Source organism: Apis mellifera, linkage group LG11 (genome assembly GCF_003254395.2).
Source record: "Apis mellifera strain DH4 linkage group LG11, Amel_HAv3.1, whole genome shotgun sequence".
Classification (NCBI taxonomy): Eukaryota; Metazoa; Arthropoda; class Insecta; order Hymenoptera; family Apidae; genus Apis; species Apis mellifera.
In genome coordinates, this window is record NC_037648.1 from 14,509,629 (window position 1) to 14,527,710 (window position 18,082).

The following is an 18,082-nucleotide window of genomic DNA, read 5'->3' on the forward strand; positions in this document are numbered from 1 at the left end:
ACAAACAATATTACTTCAAAATTACTTAACCAGATGGCAGTTTCATTATGTTTAATCGTATATGTGATGTTGATCCAACTTAGTAAGAATTCCTTATTCTGTGATTAATGATTACAATACTTTCAAATTTGAATGCTAAAATCGATTAACTGTCAAATAATACGTTAATAATAATATGGTACAATCTTCTCTTTGTTTCAATAATTTGGCGATTAGTAAATCGCTCAGAATCTTTTATGTGTACAAACTATTGTCATAAGAGATTAGTAACCAAAGTAATTGAACGGCAAACAAAGAAAAATTTTGACAATGTTCACACCATCCAAACTTACAGATACAGATTTGATTGATGTGACCGTATTAAATACTCCTCAACCACAAGCAACTTCGACTGTACAAAGAAAAAACACGTGAGTTTGTTTTCTTTATAAATCTTATATTTAATATCTTTTAATTAATATATATATATATATATATATAATAATAATATAAAAATTAATTCTTAATAATCTTTACAGATTTGAAAATAAAGTTCCTGATAAAAATATTAATGAATCTATTAATGAATCTATTAGACATAAAAGTATGACAGAGAAATGTGATGAATCATCTCTTGGTATACTTAATGATATGCCTTCTTGTAAGTTTTTTTTTAAATTATAATATTATATTATACTTTTTAAAAAATAATAAATTTTTATAGTTTTAGCTGAAGTAAGTGGACTGGAAGAAATAGAAAAATGTAATGAGAATAATTTAAATTCAGAAGATGAACTTATTAAAAAATTACTTCAAAAATGTAGTGATTTAAAAACTACCTTTACTATACATGGTAAAGATTTATTTTTTTTTTGCAACTTTTTTATAGATTAACAATGAATATATATATTTTTGATTTATATTGCAGATATAAATAAAGAAAATGATGTAAATATTCAAAACTTATCTGATAATATTAGTCCTACACTGATTGATTCCAATCAAATTATTTTTCAAAATGAAAACAATTCATTTATTAATAAAGCAAGTAGTGTAAGTATAATTTTTTATAAAGAATTAATCAAAATGATTAATTGATTAAATGATTAAATAATTTTTTATGAATTTCATATCCAGATTATTTTTGAACCAAATGAGATAACTGCACGTTCATCAGGATTAAGTAGAAATTCAGAAAAATGTTTATCATCATTATCATCAAACAAAAATTTAAATACAATAACATTTGATTCAACAACTGCTGAATTTATGGCTCAATTTAATAATGAAGATTTTCGTTCTGCTTCTGAAATGACTAGTCAATTCATAGCTGATGAAGCTTCTTGGCAACAAAATTATTCCTATGCTCTTCCCACAACTTCTAGTGGAAAAGAACATCTAGATTTATCTTGTTTTTCTGGTGTAATTGGTGAACTAGATATATCAGTGGAGTAAGTATACAATTATAAATATTTTACATATAATGTAATAGATTATAATATGATCAAATTTTAGATCTTGTGCTGGACGTAAGGTATCTATAGGTGAATTTTTTAGAAGAAAATGTGGAAATTTTGGAGAATTATCAGATAATGCAGTAGAAAGGCCAAGTTTAGGTTTATCTGTAAATAGTCCAAAAAAAAAAGATCAAATTATACCACTAGTTGATTCAACTATTGTAACAGAAGGTATTATTTATCTTATTTATTTAAATAAATGTTTTATATATATATATAAAATTATTTTTTTTATAGATTGTTCAATTAGATCTATTGCTAGTAAAGATAAAACTCAAAATATGCAAAGTACAATGAAAGATATAGAAGAACATAGTATTATGAGTTTGACCAGTATTGCTCAAGCATTACAGGATATTGATAATGGTACACCTAGAAGATTAGTAGATCAACTTATCATGGCAAAAAAAAAAAGGAAATCCTTGCGCATGCAAGAAGAAAATCTAATTAAAGATACTTATACATTAATGCCTTCAAATAGAAAATCTATGCCTATTACTCCAAGTAGGGATATAGATAATTTTAAAAAAGATATAGGATTATTAAATCTTACAACAAAATTATCTCTAGATAGTAAAATCATTAATGAAACTATAGGTATTAAACATTCTATTCCAAGAATGCTTTCATTTGATTCTAACTCAGGTGTAAAAGCAAATATTGAAGTTGCTTATCAAGAACTTAAGAAAGAAATAAGTAATGAAAAATTACCATCTTCACATAATGAAGGTATATACATTTTATTTTCTAAAAATTTCATTCAACTAACCAATAATAGGTTTAAAACTTTTTTCTGATTCACTTAAAAAAAAATTATGAATTTTAGATTTTAAATTATTATTGGAAGATTCTAAACTAACTCTTCCAAACTATATAAAAAAAGAAGTATCACCTTGTATTTCAAAGATTAACCCAATAATTAATCATGAGAAACAGTTTGTTAAACTTGAGAAGAAAGAAATAGAAAAAAAAGATGATATAAAAAAGGAAAATATTTCATATAAAGATAAATTAGAAACTTCTATACAAGATTGTTCAAAAGAAATTCAATCTTATGTTAATAGTATGATGTTATAACACAACAATAAGAGTAATTATATGATCCTTTGCTTTTTTATTAATTGTTATTTTTTTATTTCTTATAGATGTTATTATTGGCAAAAATACGGAAGAACTATGTAATTGTATTGTTGGTCTATCTAGAGAGACTGACATCGAACTTTTAAATAAAAGTGATAAATGGATGCTTTGTTCATTAAATATAAATCAAATTCAAGGAGATAAAGAAATTATTCAACTTTCATCACCAAACAATGTTGTTCTTGTTAAACCAAATTCAGAAAAGTTTTTTAAGGTAAAAAAAAAAAATATATTTTAATATAAAAATTTACAATAAAAATTAAAAAAAAATTATATACATTAATTTATATTTAATTATATTTAATTATACTTAGATTATTGCAACAGTAATGAAAATGAGTAAACCAATTATAACTGTTGTAAACATAACAGTATTAGATGTAGTAGCAAAATTTGAATGGACTATGAAACATATTATTTGTTTCAAACCTGAAGAAATCGATATAAGTGTATCAAATCCTTTAGAAAAAAAGGAATTAGATTTTCAATATGTTGTTGAGAATAGTGTGACAATTCTACCTATTACAATAAAAAATAAAAACAGTATTAATGTTCCTATTAAATTTTTTATATCACAGGTAATGATTTTATCTAATTCAAATAAATGTAATATTTTTTTATTGTTTTTTTAATTTTCTTTTATCTTAATTGAATGCAGCATGAACCAGCAATATTCAGTTTAGAAAATTCAGCAGAATCACAACATATTATTCTTAAAACTCAAGATGCATATATTATAAATATTCAATGCAAGGGTATTCTACAGAAAAATAGTGAAATGCAACAACAATCTTTACAACGTTTCAATAGTACTTTAATAATTCAAGCTGAAAACAATTCTTCAGAGAAAAATGTACTAATCCAAGAAGTTCCTCTTGTTGTACAAGTAGGAACTTTTAAAATAGAAGTGATTGAAACAGATTTACCTTTGATTATTCCTAATAAACAAAGCAAATCTTTGTCTGTGATTAATCTTGGAACAATACCAATAGTTATATCAGCCACATTTTCCGAAGACATTGATTCAAAAAAAAATTCTAAATATTTTTCAATTGAACCAGAAAATATACAGATGCAACCTAAAGAAATTGGACGTTTTTTTATCACTTATAAACAACAAATTTTAGACATTCCTAAAATGTAAGAAGACATTTTATATGTAGATTTATATTATTATGAATTTATTTTTATTGATTTTTATTTATATTTAAAGATATACAAAAATTAAATTAACTGCTGCTGGTAATGTTCATCATTACGTTATAATTGGTGAATCGAGCGTATGTATTGAGGGAGAAAATGAAAATTTTCCTCGTTGTGAAACCCCTCAGTATTTACCATCTGTAAGTTCTCCTTCTTCTCCACATAGTATGGTTTCAAGCAAGTAAGTTTATTATAATATTATATATATATAATATTATATTATTATAATATTTTATATTAAAGTTTTATGAAGTTCTGTTAATATTTCATACAATATAGGTCAAGCGCATCTGGTAGAAATTCTTCTCTTAGTTCAGTATCAGGTTCAACTGTTACTGGAGATAAAATTCCTATAAAGACAACCCATGCTGCTCTATCATGGAATAGTTTAAAAATAGGAAAGTCGGAAATTAAAGAATTTACAATTCGCAATACAAGCAACAACAAAATCAAGATACAAGCTACTATATCAGATAGTGAAAAAAATTTTCGAGTAATATATTCATTATAATAAATTAATATTTTACATTTATGTTTTTACATAATAATAAATATAATATTTTAGTTTCTTCGAGAACGAGAAACCGTTGGTACAACTATTGTATTAGCATTGCAAGGTTCAGAAAGTAGGACATTGTCTGTTGTATTTAGTCCTCATCATATAGGTGCAGCAAGTGGAAAAATTATATTTAGGCATTATCAATCAAAAAGAGAAGATTCTGAATCTTTACCTTCAAGACAAGTAAATAAATTTACTGTTAAAATAAATTTTATTCTTATATAAGTCAAATAATAAATGTAAAATATATTATTTATAGATATTTCTATATGGTTATGGAGGTTATAGCAAAGTCGAAATTTCAGAAGTATTCAAAGACACAAATGGAAAAATGTGGTTGTCACTTGGCATGTTAAATTCAGAAAGTTCTTTAAGTGCAAAGATAAAATTACAAAATACTGGAGATTTATGTTCTTATGTTAAAATAAAGTTAACACCAAAAGGTATAAATATTTAAATATTTAAATTAGTTAAATATAAATATATTTATAATTTTTTAAGTAATTCTTGGATGATTTTAGCTGTATATCCTACTATGATATCAAGTTGGCAAGTAAATCCAACTGAATTATTGTTAAATCCAAAAGAAATTCAATGGGTAACTCTGGAATTTCATCCACGAAAAGAAGATTTAGCGTTATTACAAAAATCTGATGTATCGCATGTTGGAACATTATTAATTACTCACGGAGATGAACCTACGCGTTTGCGAATTCGTAGGTAAGATATTAAATTTATAAATCTTAATCTATTTTGAATTCCAATTATATTTTCAGATTATATAAAAAGATGAAAGAAACAGGCGAGTTGAATGGAAATGAAAATGAAACTTTTAGAAATATAGTTCATCCAATATGTAAGGTTTTTTCTGGAGAACAATTGGTATCGGATGTAATACCTATTCGAGATTCAGTGGTAAATAATAATAAATTTACTTATTTAAGTTTTTTTAAGTAATCTATCAATGTGAATGTTATTTAGCAAAATTTTGGAGATCTTTGTCGTGAAATTCGGCAACACGAAATAATGTTAACAATGGAAGTATGTGCTGATGAAACTCTGACTGTTCTTCACGACAATCCTGATGAATCACAAATGTTTTATTCTCTTTATAGTGAAAATAGTCATGTATATGATGGAAGTGCAGAAAGTTTTTTACCTTCAGAGTAAGTGTAATTATCAATGTAATTCTAATGCAAATAATTTTCATAAATAATTATATTTAAACAAAATTTTTAGGACTCTCGTAGAAAATACTATAATTCAAAACGATATGAATATCAATAATTTTATGGTCAGCCCATCTATTGTAGTTTTAACTCCACCAACTAGAACAGAAGCAATTGTAACATTAAGAAATTCTTGTACTGTAGCACAGCCATTTGAAACTCATTTATCAAATACAGAATATCTAAGTATTGTTCCTACTGAAGGAATGATACCCACCAGAAGAGATTTTCAATTAAAAATTCAATGCAAACGAAAAATTGAACGAAATTTTAATGCGGTTCTTGAAATTTATACGGAAAACAATAAACTTGAAGTACAAATAAGAGTAAATGTTAAACAGTTATGAATTGATGTTTTAAAATTAATTTTTTATTGAAATATTTATTATACAAATATGCTATTCAGTTTTGAATTTTTATACGAGCAATATTTTTATTATCAATAAATTAATTTTCAATCAATTTCTTTATTTATTTATATACTGCTTCATGATATCAACATGTGCATTATTTATCTTAAATTGTACATTATATCTTGAATGAAGATTTTGTATTATTTGAACCATATTTTGTACATCATTTATGCCAGAATGTAATTTTCCTTCTACAGGAAGTTTAAAATACGAGAGCATATCTAACAAACTTCGTGGATAATAATTCGTTGCATCACAAAAAGTACCTTTCAAGTTTATCCATTTCATAAAATGTGTTGGAAATGATATGTTTTCTAATTTACATTGAGCTGGTAACATAAATTTTAAATCCCAATCACCACATGTAACAAATGCACTATCGTTTCCATTTTTGAAATAATTGTGTTCCTCTAACCAATTACAAAATTTCATAAAGACTTCTGAAAAATGAGATTCGTTATCCACCATGTCTTGTATAATTCCAGTAAGTTGTGTACAAAATGGAGTAAGTTGAGGATGAACTTTTGGTTTAATATATTCATGAAACATATTCACTATTTCCCAACTTTTTGTACACACTGCTGCACAAGGAAGTTCAATAATTTCTTGCGGTTCAATTTTTTCATATTTTTTACAAGTACATTCGAAATCCAATACAAGCAGATAATTGAAATGTTGTTTAATTTCTTTGGTTCCTTTATAAATAGATCGTGGATATTTTGTAAGAATTCGATGAGTCATAGTTTTATTAAATATGTCTATAATTATTGAAAGGAAAAGATCACAGAAAACTGATTTAAAATATATATTATTTTTGAAATTATATTTGAATAAGGTTAACTGTATTCTTATTGAATTGAAAGATGATAATTTTCTTAAATTAACTTTTTTTAATAAAATACTTAAAACTTATATTATTTTGCTTTACAAACATTAATTAAATTATAATAAAAAAACATCATATTTAAATATGTTATTAAATTAACACCTTAAAGTAAATTATTAAAAATGTTAAGAAAGATCACACGGTTATCGCGGCAAATTCAACTTTCGTAGAATTATAACTGCGTGTTAATATAAAATAATGTTATTATTAACATAATATTAAACAAATATAATGATTCGAGAATATATATATATTAATAATCAATAATTTGACCAAGTTTTTTTAATCGATTAAGTAATGCATCACCTCTTTTTATTATATTTTGATAAACCAATTCTTGATCGCATGAAGCGTCAGGTGCTTTTCCTCTATTGCAACTAGCGGCACTAACAGTAACGATCATTTTAGCCACTTTATCGATTTTACAATGCAATTTACCATTCGCAATGAAACGTGCTATTTCCTGTTCTATAAACTCTTCTGTCACACCAAATTCTGTTGCCATTCTATTTAAATTAATAGTCCTATATGCTTGTAAAAGCTGAGAGTATGCTTTCAAACGCATCTCTCTTACGTAATAACGATAATGGAAATGGAACAAAGGATTTATCTTAAGTTCATGCTCTATCCAGGCAAGATTTTCGAAGAATTCTTTGTAATGACAATCATAAAAGGAATAAAAAAATTCTCTATATTTAGGTGCTTCTGTAAGTAATGTTTGTTGCAGAAGTCCGTTATCGTTAAATTGTGTATCAAGTTCTGATCGGGATAAAGAAATTATTCCAGATAATAATGTATATTCTACTACTTCTTTGAATGGTAATAATTCATAAGATTCAAAAGTAGGTATACAATCCAATAGAAGTGTTGCAGCACGGGAAAAGCTTCGTGTTGCAAGATAATAAACAGCTTCGTATACTTTCAATTTATTACGACAACACCAATTGCTACCCGATGCATGGCATCCTTCCATTAGATCCGTTATCTCGGCAATTATTTTTCCCATCGAACGAATATTATTTCTTATGTATGCTATTCTAAATAAGCCAAAAGCAGCTTCAATTCTAATGCTAGATGAATTATTTTCATCTTTTAAAATTGAGGTAGCGATATTTGTAGCACGATCGAGATCACCAATCTCGCAAAAAAATTCGAATTTTTTTCTCCAATTCTTTTTTTCAGTGTCCTCAAGAGTAGAATTATCAGAAGACTCTAATTCATTCCATGTAACCTCGTTTTTATGCTTCATCGCGTTGATAAGATCTTCATCAATTTTCCAATTGAATTCTTTGCAAACATCTTCATAGTAACGAGTCATATTTCCGCGTTTTATTGTATCAAGAAATTCAGTTTTTAAGTTGTCATCATTTTGGTATTCCTGTAGAGTTAATTTAAATCGAATCTTGATAAGAAGTATGTAATTAGGGGTCTTATGACACAATTCTGGATCATTCATGACTGATATTTTTTAATAATAAATATCATATATGATTTGTATATATGAAATGCAAGTCTTTTGTTTTAATTTAGATCCACTTTTTAACATTTAAACAATTTGAATTATTATTATTATCTTTCGTCATAGATTCATGAATCGTGAACGAATCAATAAGTATTATTTAAAACAAAAATGGCGCGTTTTTGAACACCCGGCAATAACATTAATTGTATGACACCAAAGAATAAATTCTAACCTTGAATACTTTTTACGAAGTTTATAACATAATTTCGAATTATCGATGAACTCAAAACCTACTCAATCCACTAATTTACCATGGTAAATGTACATTTGTTATTTTAAAATTAAATTTAAATTAAAATTTTATTTTAAAAGTAATCGAATAAAACTGAAATTTCAATCTCTTATTTTAGGGTAGAAAAATATCGACCAAAAAAATTGGATGATTTAATATCTCATGAAGAAATTATTAAAACTAGTTAGTATTTATATTAATTTTATAATTTTATAAAGATATAATTCTTAAATTATTTTATTACAGTAAATAAATTCATTGATGAAAATTTACTTCCACATCTTCTTTTTTATGGACCTCCTGGCACAGGAAAAACAAGTACAATACTTGCTTGTGCACGTAAATTATATACATCAGCTCAATTTAATTCAATGGTTTGATCTTTTATTTTATATTATTTTTATCTTATATAATTTAATATTTCATGTTAAAAATTTATATTTATCATATATTTGACATTTATTATATTTTATAGAATAAATATTATTTTTCGTATAGGTTTTAGAAATGAATGCTTCAGATGACAGAGGTATCAACATAGTTAGAGGACAAATACTTAGTTTTGCAAGTACAGGTACAATGTATAAGTCTGGTTTTAAATTAATCATTCTTGATGAAGCTGATGCTATGACAAATGATGCACAGAATGCTCTTAGGAGAAGTAAGTTCTAACATTAATAGTTTCCTTTAATTATGAAGAATATATTCTATTCAAAACTTGTTTCAGTAATAGAGAAGTACACAGACAATGTAAGATTTTGTATTATATGTAATTATCTCAGTAAAATTATTCCTGCCCTTCAATCTCGGTGCACTAAATTTAGGTTTGGCCCTCTTTCTATAGATCAAATTTTACCAAGGCTAGACACTATTATTAAAGAAGAGAAGTAAGTATATTGATTGTATGGAAATATTATATGTATTAATGATTTTTTATATATGTTTTAGTTTAAATGTTACGGAAGATGGAAAACAAGCATTAATAACATTGAGTGGAGGAGATATGAGAAAAGTTTTGAATGTCCTTCAAAGTACATGGCTTGCTTTTGGGGCAGTTACAGAAGAAAATGTTTATTCTTGCGTTGGACACCCTCTTCCGATTGATATAAAAAATATTGTCAACTGGCTATTCAATGAATCATATGAATTGTGTTATTGTAGTATCCTTTTTTCCTTATTAGTTCAAATTATTGCTTGTCTCCAAATTATAATTTTTCTTAATACATGTTCAGAAATACAAGATATAAAGTTAAAAAAAGGACTGGCATTACAAGATATATTAACAGAACTTCATTTATTTATAAATAAAAGTATGTTTCTTGTTTTTAAATTTCAAAAAAAAGATCACACATAATTTTAATTATTTGTTTTTAGTTGAATTTCCAGATTCGATACTTATTGATTTAATAATAAAACTAGCTGAAATAGAAAAGAGGGTATCTATTGGTTGTAGTGAAGCAGTACAATTAAACGCTCTTGTTTCAGCGTTTCAAAATGCTCGCGATATCGAGACTTAATGCTTATCAAATTTGAGGATACAATTAAGGTAACATTAAATTTATAGCACCATTCTATAAAGAAGTTTAAAATAAAACTTGATTTAATAAAAATGTATTATTTATTTATTTTTTTTGATATAAAAAAAATCAATATTTTTAGATGAAAACTCCATATCATAAATAATCTCTCCATGTTCTGCTATTTATTTTATTTCTTAATTTCCTAGTAAATTATATTTTTTCATAAATAACAATCAAAGTGATAAATCTCCGAAAATAAATTGTTAAAAAAGAACTCGACAAAAAATTGAGACTCATTTATGTAATGTTTTATTTAGATGCCTAATAGATAAGAGATAATAGAAAAGTTAAGATAAGTTTCTTATAGATAATATTCAATAGATATATCTGTATTCGAATTATTATGTAATTGCACTTGATCGTATCAAATGAAACGTTATCTGTTATTTATATAACAAATATTGTCTAATCAACATGACGAAAACATCTACAAATATATAAATACTGTAATATCACTATTTTCTCTATTAATAGTAACTGAGATTTTATATTTCAATAATTGATTTGTTGCTTTGCAAAATATATGATCAAAATATCTTTTGACAGTAATATAAATTTTTTTTTAAAATAATTAATATATTATATAATATTTCGATTTTTTTTATGTAACAATATAATCCATTATTATTTTGATTTTAATATCACTGAGAGCAAAACATTGCTGAATTAATATTTCATATTTAACTTATTTTTTTCAACTTCTATTCTCTAAAAAAATTTTCACTCGAACAAATAAAGCACATCATTTATAATTATGATTTTTGCCTAATAGTTTATATTAAGTATATAATATATTAGTATATTATATATTACAGTCACGGTTGGAGAGACTATTCATATAGTCTTGAAAGTGAGATGAAACTGCTGAAATCGTTTTCCTATCCTTGTTATATTATCTCCAACTAAAATAATCAGATATGTCCAGTATACTATTCTCTTTTTCTTTTTTCGTTCTTTTAGATTAGATTTTTAGATTAGTCAATATGAATATTTTATTCCTAAAATAATTTCTTATATTTAAGATATATTTAAGATTCATACATATATTCTATAAATTTTTATTCATATAAATATATAAAAAAAGAAAATTTTCTTTTTTACTTATGTTTAAAAAATAATTCGATTAATTATGTAATTTGTATTTCTTCATTTTTTTTTTTTCATATAAACTATTTCGATATTTCAATGGATTAAACATTGAAGCCTAGATTTATCAAAAACAAGCACGTTATAAAGTAACGAATGGATGATGAGAAGAGTGTATTTTTGAAAATTGACCAGCTATTTCACATTCATCATGACTATTTTCTATTTAATATAATCGATTTATTTTTACAGGAATAAAGCTCATTAGACAGCGGATCCTCGAATTATGATAATTAAATAATACTTATACTCAAATGAAATATTATAATAATACTCGGTATCAAACGAAACTTTTAGCTTAATAAGAACTTCTTAGGGCGAGTACGCGAGCACCCTTGCCAGCACGTCGATTCTCTGAGTTATTTCAGTTTGAAAACTTGGCGCAGACGTGCCCTTAACTTTCTGCTTCGAAATAACTAATTCAATTAGTATATCAACGCTGCTACATCCCTCCTCTTCTACGTTTAACTACATCTTTGCACGGTGTATCTAATCTTCGTGCTAACGCTAACTCTCGTATTGCTAATCTTCTGGTAAACCTTCGTTGGGAAATCGACTCTTCATCATTTTGATTCTTTGCAATAAAAAAAATTGTAATATTTATCTGAATATTATTTAAAATATTCAATGAAATTATTTAAATAACCGATATATGAATGAAAATTATTTGAACAAAAATTGATGATTTTTATAGGTTATGATACAGGTTTTTAAACTAAAAGTGAACAAAATTACGTTATATTTTATAAAATCTTTTTTCTTCTCAGGCATTCTTCGGTTCGAGAAATAAAAACAAGATTGAATGGATACAAATGAGTTAGATATTCTTCTATTTCGATCGATATTACACGGGAATACATATTTTCAACTATGGCAAGGGGAAAGGTAACAACGGAACTGCCTTGCTCTCGGTCTCCCAGGGATTTTAACGAGATTCGGAACGGTGAATATTTCGTTCCACGTTACAACCTACGGTCCATTTCCAAATTCTACGTAATATCATACCTAAAATCTCTCGTTAACTTCACAGATTTCAATTTTCCTTGAAGGACTTTCAACACAAGTGTCTAGACACTTGAAGAAAGAAGAAGTTTACTCTTCGTTGGAAGATGTATCAATGTCGATACAAGAATAGAGGAAAAAAAGAAAAGAAAAAGGAGAGAAAGAAATAATAATGATAAAAAAAAAAGGAACTATTTCGATATAAATCGAAACGTTTCGTTTTGCGAGATATATTTCGATCTTTAATCGATCTCTAACTAATCGAGATATCGAGTGGCAATCGAGTGTGAATCTCTACTTTCACGATATTCAAGAGTTTCGACGCGTCTTCGTCATTCACGATCTCTACTCGCTCTTCGTTAAATGATATATAGTCTTCGAAGCCGGATACAATCCGCGCGAATCACTCAAAAATCTCATTCCGTGTAAAGTCGGTGACATTTTTCTTCGTTTCTGTACCCGATAACGCGCAATAAATGTTCGCACCGGATGAATACAAACGTTGCACAATTTTGACGAAGTATTCGCTATTTGCTTACAATATCGATCCGTTGGCAGCGAGGAGAGTAAATCTTTTTTTTGCCGTATTTTAAACGTAGAACGAAAGAAACGAACTACCAACGTTGATTACGATCTTGAATACATGGAATTAAAAAAAAAAGTGCAAGTATTTTTTATTTTCGTAATTAATTAAAATTTCTCTCTCGAATTATATATATCCGATAGTATATCATTTTTATATTCATCCCGATGACATATATAATCAGACTGATAAATGATAACGATATATATATAGAAAACAGATAAAATTATAGTATCAGAAATTCAATATCTCGTGCGTGGAAGGATTTCTTAAAAATCTTTCAAGAATTCCAACGGAATTCTCAAAGCTCTGCCTACTCCGCTAGCATGATTGTAACGCTCATTAAGATTCAGGGTTGAGCTGAAAATAGCGTTGAGATCGCTCGTAGTGGCAAGGACGGAGTTCTCCAACGTCAACATGAAGTTCGTTTCGCAACGAACTACATCCTACTCAAAGTAAAAAAAAAGGAAAAAAAGGAAAAGGTAAGAGAAAAAGGATAAAAAGAAACGCCACCTCGTTTTCTCACGCGCTTCGGTAATTTAGTCGACGTTTAAAATGGCGTGTTTCACGCGAATATTTCTTGCCCGATTCCCACCGGTTTATCGATTCGTTTTCTGCTTTAGGAATAGCTCGACTCGATCCCGTGCTACTTAAAAATTAAAAAGCGCGGAAAAAAAAGAAAAGCTGCGACGAATCGTCGAAAAATGTTTCTTTTATAACTTTTTTATAATTTATAAATTTTAAATTTAGTTGATTCAATAGCCATTGTTCAAAATGTTCCCTCGATGGATTTGTTTTTTTTTTTTCTTTTTTTATTATTTCTGACTTATCATTTTTCACTCGATTGATCGTTCATCCTAAAAAGAAAGAGATCTTGTTCGCTTATCTTCGAAATTGACGCATCTAAAGTTAAGTTGTTTCCAAGCTACGCAAAAGCTCTCCAAGAGAAACTTCTGGCTGCTAATTATCACGGCACGGATCTTCACGCGTATCTTCTATGTATACGAACGTTTCGTTCATGGAGAGTTCGATTGATTGGAAAACCGTTTGCTTCGTTTCCAGACTTTTTCTTCTTACCAGAATCTCGAGTTCGAGAGGAAGTAGGGAGAAAGAAGAAAGTGAAAAGCTTCTGAAGGAAGAAAATCAAGGTAGTTTGCGCAAGATTGAAGCTAACCAGACTTTTGTAAAGGAAACACGATACTAGGGATTTTAATCATAAAAAGATATATAACAAGTGATCAGATTTTTTACTCCTCGTTACATATTTTTCTTTTTGGATTTATTATTAATTTTAGAAATTTTTTTAAAAATCTTTTTAAAAAATTGAGATGAAGGAAGAACATAAATTTCTACAAACTGCTCGATTTTCCTTCGAGATTTCGAAATTTTTTACGCTGAATATTCAACAAAAAGCGAGGGATCAGAAGAAATGAAGGTGGAGGGAAGAAATGAAAGAAAGAATGATTAACTTTTTTTTTTTTGAAGAAAAATTCAATTTTGTTACAATAGAGGTAGAATGTGCCAATTGCATCTCGAAAGATTTTTCTTTTTGATTAAAAAATATTTTAGGAAGTATTCGTTAAAATTCCTTCTAAACAAAGACTCATTGAAGAAAAAGAAAACGAATAATAGATATCCTTCACAAGGAAACGTAAACGTTTCGTCCAGACTCGTCGAGTGAGCACACGGTATGCTGAAATGGGTATACGGTGGTGCGGCTCGATGCTGATCGCGAAGCTTGACCTGGAGAGGGGAGTAGAATCAGTGTTTGGAGGGGGCTGGCGTTGTTAGTGCCGTAAGACGACGCTCGAGAGCCTAGGACTACTTCAAATGATTAAAGATCGACGAGTAAAAACCAGAGTATCGAATTTTGTTTAACATTTTTTTACTAATTAATTTATAGGAAGAATATTTTTTAATTTAATGTATATATATAATAATATGAAGAAAAAAAAAATATTCGCTTGTCAATTTCTTAATTATAATTTGGATGTTTTAATCTAGTTAAATTTTTTTCCATTTGTGGAATATATATTTTCATCGCAGAAAAAAAAATAATATTCGTACAAAAGATTACCCAGGTTGAGAAAAGATTTACATTCTGAATCATCGAGGTGCAATTAAGAAGACAGTCTAGACTTCGTACGGTCTCACGCTTGGCGAATACTTTAAATGGACGTTTCTAAAAATACTGGCATGCTCCGAGTGCTAGCCTCGTCGTCTGAAATTTAGTATCATTATGTGGTCTCTTCGAGGCGGAACAATCTCACGGAATTGTCACGAATGAAATGACAATCCGACGTCGCGTTAATTCTCCACGATAAATTATGAAACAGGTGCAACAGGATATCTTTCCTGCGTGTAAATACAGAATTCACTGTTTTCCTTGTTAACTGTATTGCATATGTGTAAATGCGATTTTCGATTTTTTTTTTTTAAATCGTCGCTCTTTTATAAATTTAACATTGATTATTATTATTACTTTTCTTTTTTTACAGTACGAGTTTCAAAATGGTTTAACAAGTGATCGTGAATTACCGTATCGTATCGAAGTTAACCTCTAAAAATAAATTTCATTAAATTTGTCCATCATCGTTCCGAGAAAAAAAATTAATATTTCAGATGTATAACACGATTACGTCCGTGCTATTGAGATTTAAATTCTTTCTGTTCATCGGATCGGTGAATTTCTGATAAAGTGATATTTATGCGAGTAACATTTCGTTTGCGACACGACGACGATTACTTACCATCACAGATAGAGGAGGACAGAGCGAGGAAAGAGTGAGAGACGGAGAGAGGCTCAGCTTTGTGGTTTGTTGTCTAACTAATTCAAGGGAAGCAAACTGCCTCAGGTCGCAATCGATAATTCTCGCTTGAATCGTTTAATCACGCTTTATCATTGTCGTTTTGATATCGTTAATTGTTATCTCTCCGACGGGACAATTATTCCCGTTTAATTAATTAAGTTAAAAAAGAAAAGCATCTTTCTCCCTTGTCAACTCGATATACGTGTCGGTGATGCTCGCCAAACTCGAGCATTTAAATATCGATGGTGTTGTTAGTTTTCTTTTAATTATCTCTCGACCAACGCTCGTCTCGAATGGCCTAAAATTCTCGGCTTGGCTGGAAACGGTCCATTTACGCGCACGTATTTGATTGCAGGCTATTCGAGAGGGGAAGTGTTCAGCCGGCGAGAAACAAGAAGTAACGGGGAGCATAGAAGTGGCGAGGAGGGAAAATAGGACGAGCAACGTCTTCTCCTCGAGTAGCCTCGACCATTCTTTCTCTTTCCAAGAGCGTAATTGCCAGTTTTCGAAATAAAATTTTACTAATATTCCCCTCTATCGCTGCCAGCTCGCCGTTAATCGTCCATTTTTCGCCTCCGCCCCTCCATCGTTTTTTAAAGGTCCTATAGATCCATCGATTGCTCTTTTCATCTTTTACACATCCCTATATTTATAATCTCAACTTTATTTATAAAACGTACTTTTAAAAATCCTTTAAAAAAATTTCTCTTTCAATTGCTCTTTTATCAGTCTGTCAAATCAATCGATCAATCAATTCATTTACAATACAAATTTTTACAATTTTCTAGATAAATCGAAACATTTATACCAGAGAGAGAAAAAGAGGGAGAAAGAAAGAATGCGTGTAACTTGTAAATATAACCGAACGAGATAATTTCTCTGGTTCAACGACAACACAGAAATTCTCCAATTTATATTCCGACATGGCCCTGTGCTTGCTCGACACATCACTGACCGAGGGGGTTGACTGGTCTGGTGGGGATAGAGCAGCTGGGGTGGCTGGAGCTCGAATGCGAGCCCGCGGTACCTACACGCCGGGTTCTGGGTTTGGCCGGGTCGCGCGGCGGGTCCTGCGCAACCAAAGAGACACACTCGGACAAAGAGAGAAAAGCACAGAGAGAGAGAGAAGGAGGGAGGGAGGGAGGGAGAGAGAGGGAGAGCAAGCGTGACAGAAAAAGAGCGTGGAAAGCAGAACGGCGAAGGCGAGGCGAGGCGAGGCGAGTAAAAGCGAGCTAGTTTGGCGAGCAAGCATCTAGACAGTCGAGCAAATCTTCAAGCAGGCAAACGAGACTGGCAGACAGGTAGGCAAGCAGGCAGGCAAGAGCGAGAGCACAACTACCGGGCTTCAGAGCCACCCCTAGTCGCCTGCCCGCCACCCAAATCGCTCCCCCCACCTTGGATCCACCGCTTGGTACACCCCTCCTCGACGTTGCTTCTTCGCACTACTCCTACTCTTTCTCCGGTGCTTTCAGCCGCCTCGTTCGTTCGTACGGTCGTTCGTCGGCCGCTTCGCTCTCCTCTCCTCGGTGCCCTCGTCATTCAATCGTGCTCAGAGAGTGTATATCAGTATATCTTTGGGCCTTTAGTTTCGGTCTTGTTTTTTTTTTTTTTTCCATCGACAAATCGTGTGTGTCGGTTTGGTTCCCGTTGCCGCTTCTTGTGCAAAAGGATATCTCGTGCGTTTTTTGGAAGCAAAGCGTGGCAGCTTGCAATCCTCTGCCAGCAACGCACTGACCTGCCTTTCGTCCCGGCATCACGACACATTCTTTCTTCTCGTCTCTCCTCGAGCTCTCCTCGTCTCTCCTCGTCTCTCCTCGAGCTCTCCTCGTTTCCTCGCGCGAGCGAAGGCCGATTCGGTGGGGAAGTAGAGAGGGGGCTCGTATATACAACGCGAGAAACCCGATACCCTCCTTGGTGGACGTTTACCGAATTGATTCGACGGTATTGGTCAACTTTAGAAGGAAGGAAAAAATTCTGAAGGGGAGTCGTTTTATTATATTGTGTTTTCGGAAGGAGGATGCACAGATGGAATTTTTGGTGAAGGAAAGTGAGGAAGAATATCTGCGTGACGACAAGTGATGGCGAGATGAGGAGGCGCGACGTCGCAATAGAAGGGAAGACGCGGCTGTGAAGCCCGGATAAGCGTGCACGTTGTGTGTCGAGGGACGTTCACACGCGCGACTCCATCGGTTGCCAAGCCGATTCTCCTCGCACCAGGCGACGAGAACTTCGTACCTAAGCCGGTCGTTCAACGTGGCTGATCCTTGGACATGTAAGTACG

General features: G+C 30.0%; 4 protein-coding genes across 11 annotated transcripts in view; 3 read left to right on the forward strand and 1 right to left on the reverse strand.

Annotated features, from left to right (window-relative positions):
• Positions 1 to 110: 110 nt before the first annotated feature.
• On the forward strand, positions 111 to 6,086 carry LOC100576185. 2 transcript variants are annotated; one of them, XM_026443935.1, is made up of 19 exons: positions 111 to 410; positions 519 to 640; positions 704 to 832; positions 908 to 1,032; positions 1,117 to 1,430; positions 1,495 to 1,667; positions 1,734 to 2,225; positions 2,323 to 2,559; positions 2,642 to 2,850; positions 2,951 to 3,214; positions 3,295 to 3,776; positions 3,850 to 4,020; positions 4,119 to 4,332; positions 4,405 to 4,581; positions 4,658 to 4,841; positions 4,920 to 5,118; positions 5,175 to 5,313; positions 5,380 to 5,564; positions 5,638 to 6,086. In XM_026443935.1, the coding sequence occupies exons 1-19, from the start codon at positions 310 to 312 to the stop codon at positions 5,972 to 5,974; spliced, it is 4,254 nt and encodes a 1,417-aa protein (XP_026299720.1). In that variant the 5' UTR covers positions 111 to 309; the 3' UTR covers positions 5,975 to 6,086. The 2 variants fall into 2 exon arrangements, with proteins under 2 accessions (XP_026299720.1, XP_026299721.1); XM_026443936.1 differs by lacking the exon at positions 2,323 to 2,559.
• LOC100576286 (26S proteasome non-ATPase regulatory subunit 6-like) lies at positions 6,075 to 8,397 on the reverse strand. The gene is made up of 2 exons (XM_026443943.1): positions 7,233 to 8,397; positions 6,075 to 6,798 (listed from the first exon to the last, which is right to left on the reverse strand). Exons 1-2 carry the CDS (start codon positions 8,380 to 8,382, stop codon positions 6,095 to 6,097), a joined length of 1,854 nt encoding a protein of 617 aa, XP_026299728.1. The 5' UTR covers positions 8,383 to 8,397; the 3' UTR covers positions 6,075 to 6,094.
• Positions 8,398 to 8,517: 120 nt separating this feature from the next.
• LOC410266 (replication factor C subunit 5) lies at positions 8,518 to 10,358 on the forward strand. 3 transcript variants are annotated; one of them, XM_026443944.1, is made up of 8 exons: positions 8,518 to 8,703; positions 8,799 to 8,863; positions 8,927 to 9,054; positions 9,179 to 9,341; positions 9,408 to 9,567; positions 9,629 to 9,990; positions 10,055 to 10,226; positions 10,340 to 10,358. In XM_026443944.1, the coding sequence occupies exons 1-7, from the start codon at positions 8,666 to 8,668 to the stop codon at positions 10,195 to 10,197; spliced, it is 1,059 nt and encodes a 352-aa protein (XP_026299729.1). In that variant the 5' UTR covers positions 8,518 to 8,665; the 3' UTR covers positions 10,198 to 10,226; positions 10,340 to 10,358. The 3 variants fall into 3 exon arrangements, with proteins under 3 accessions (XP_026299729.1, XP_006566679.1, XP_393747.1); XM_393747.6 differs by lacking the exon at positions 10,340 to 10,358 and having other exon boundaries at positions 8,523 to 8,703; positions 9,629 to 9,840; positions 9,913 to 9,990; positions 10,055 to 10,294; XM_006566616.3 differs by lacking the exon at positions 10,340 to 10,358 and having other exon boundaries at positions 10,055 to 10,294.
• A 1,096-nt stretch (positions 10,359 to 11,454) lies between these two features.
• The window catches only part of LOC724460, a 41,461-nt gene continuing 34,833 nt past the window's right edge, over positions 11,455 to 18,082 (forward strand). The window contains exons 1-5 of one of the 5 annotated variants that reach the window (XM_026443940.1): positions 11,455 to 11,999; positions 12,174 to 12,349; positions 12,437 to 13,473; positions 16,157 to 17,102; positions 17,815 to 18,073. The gene's annotated coding sequence lies outside the window, so the exon portion shown is untranslated. Of the gene's footprint in view, positions 12,000 to 12,084; positions 12,101 to 12,173; positions 13,474 to 16,156; positions 18,074 to 18,082 lie in introns of those variants that run through there. The other 4 variants (XM_026443941.1, XM_026443938.1, XM_026443937.1 and 1 more) reach the window with 4 other exon arrangements.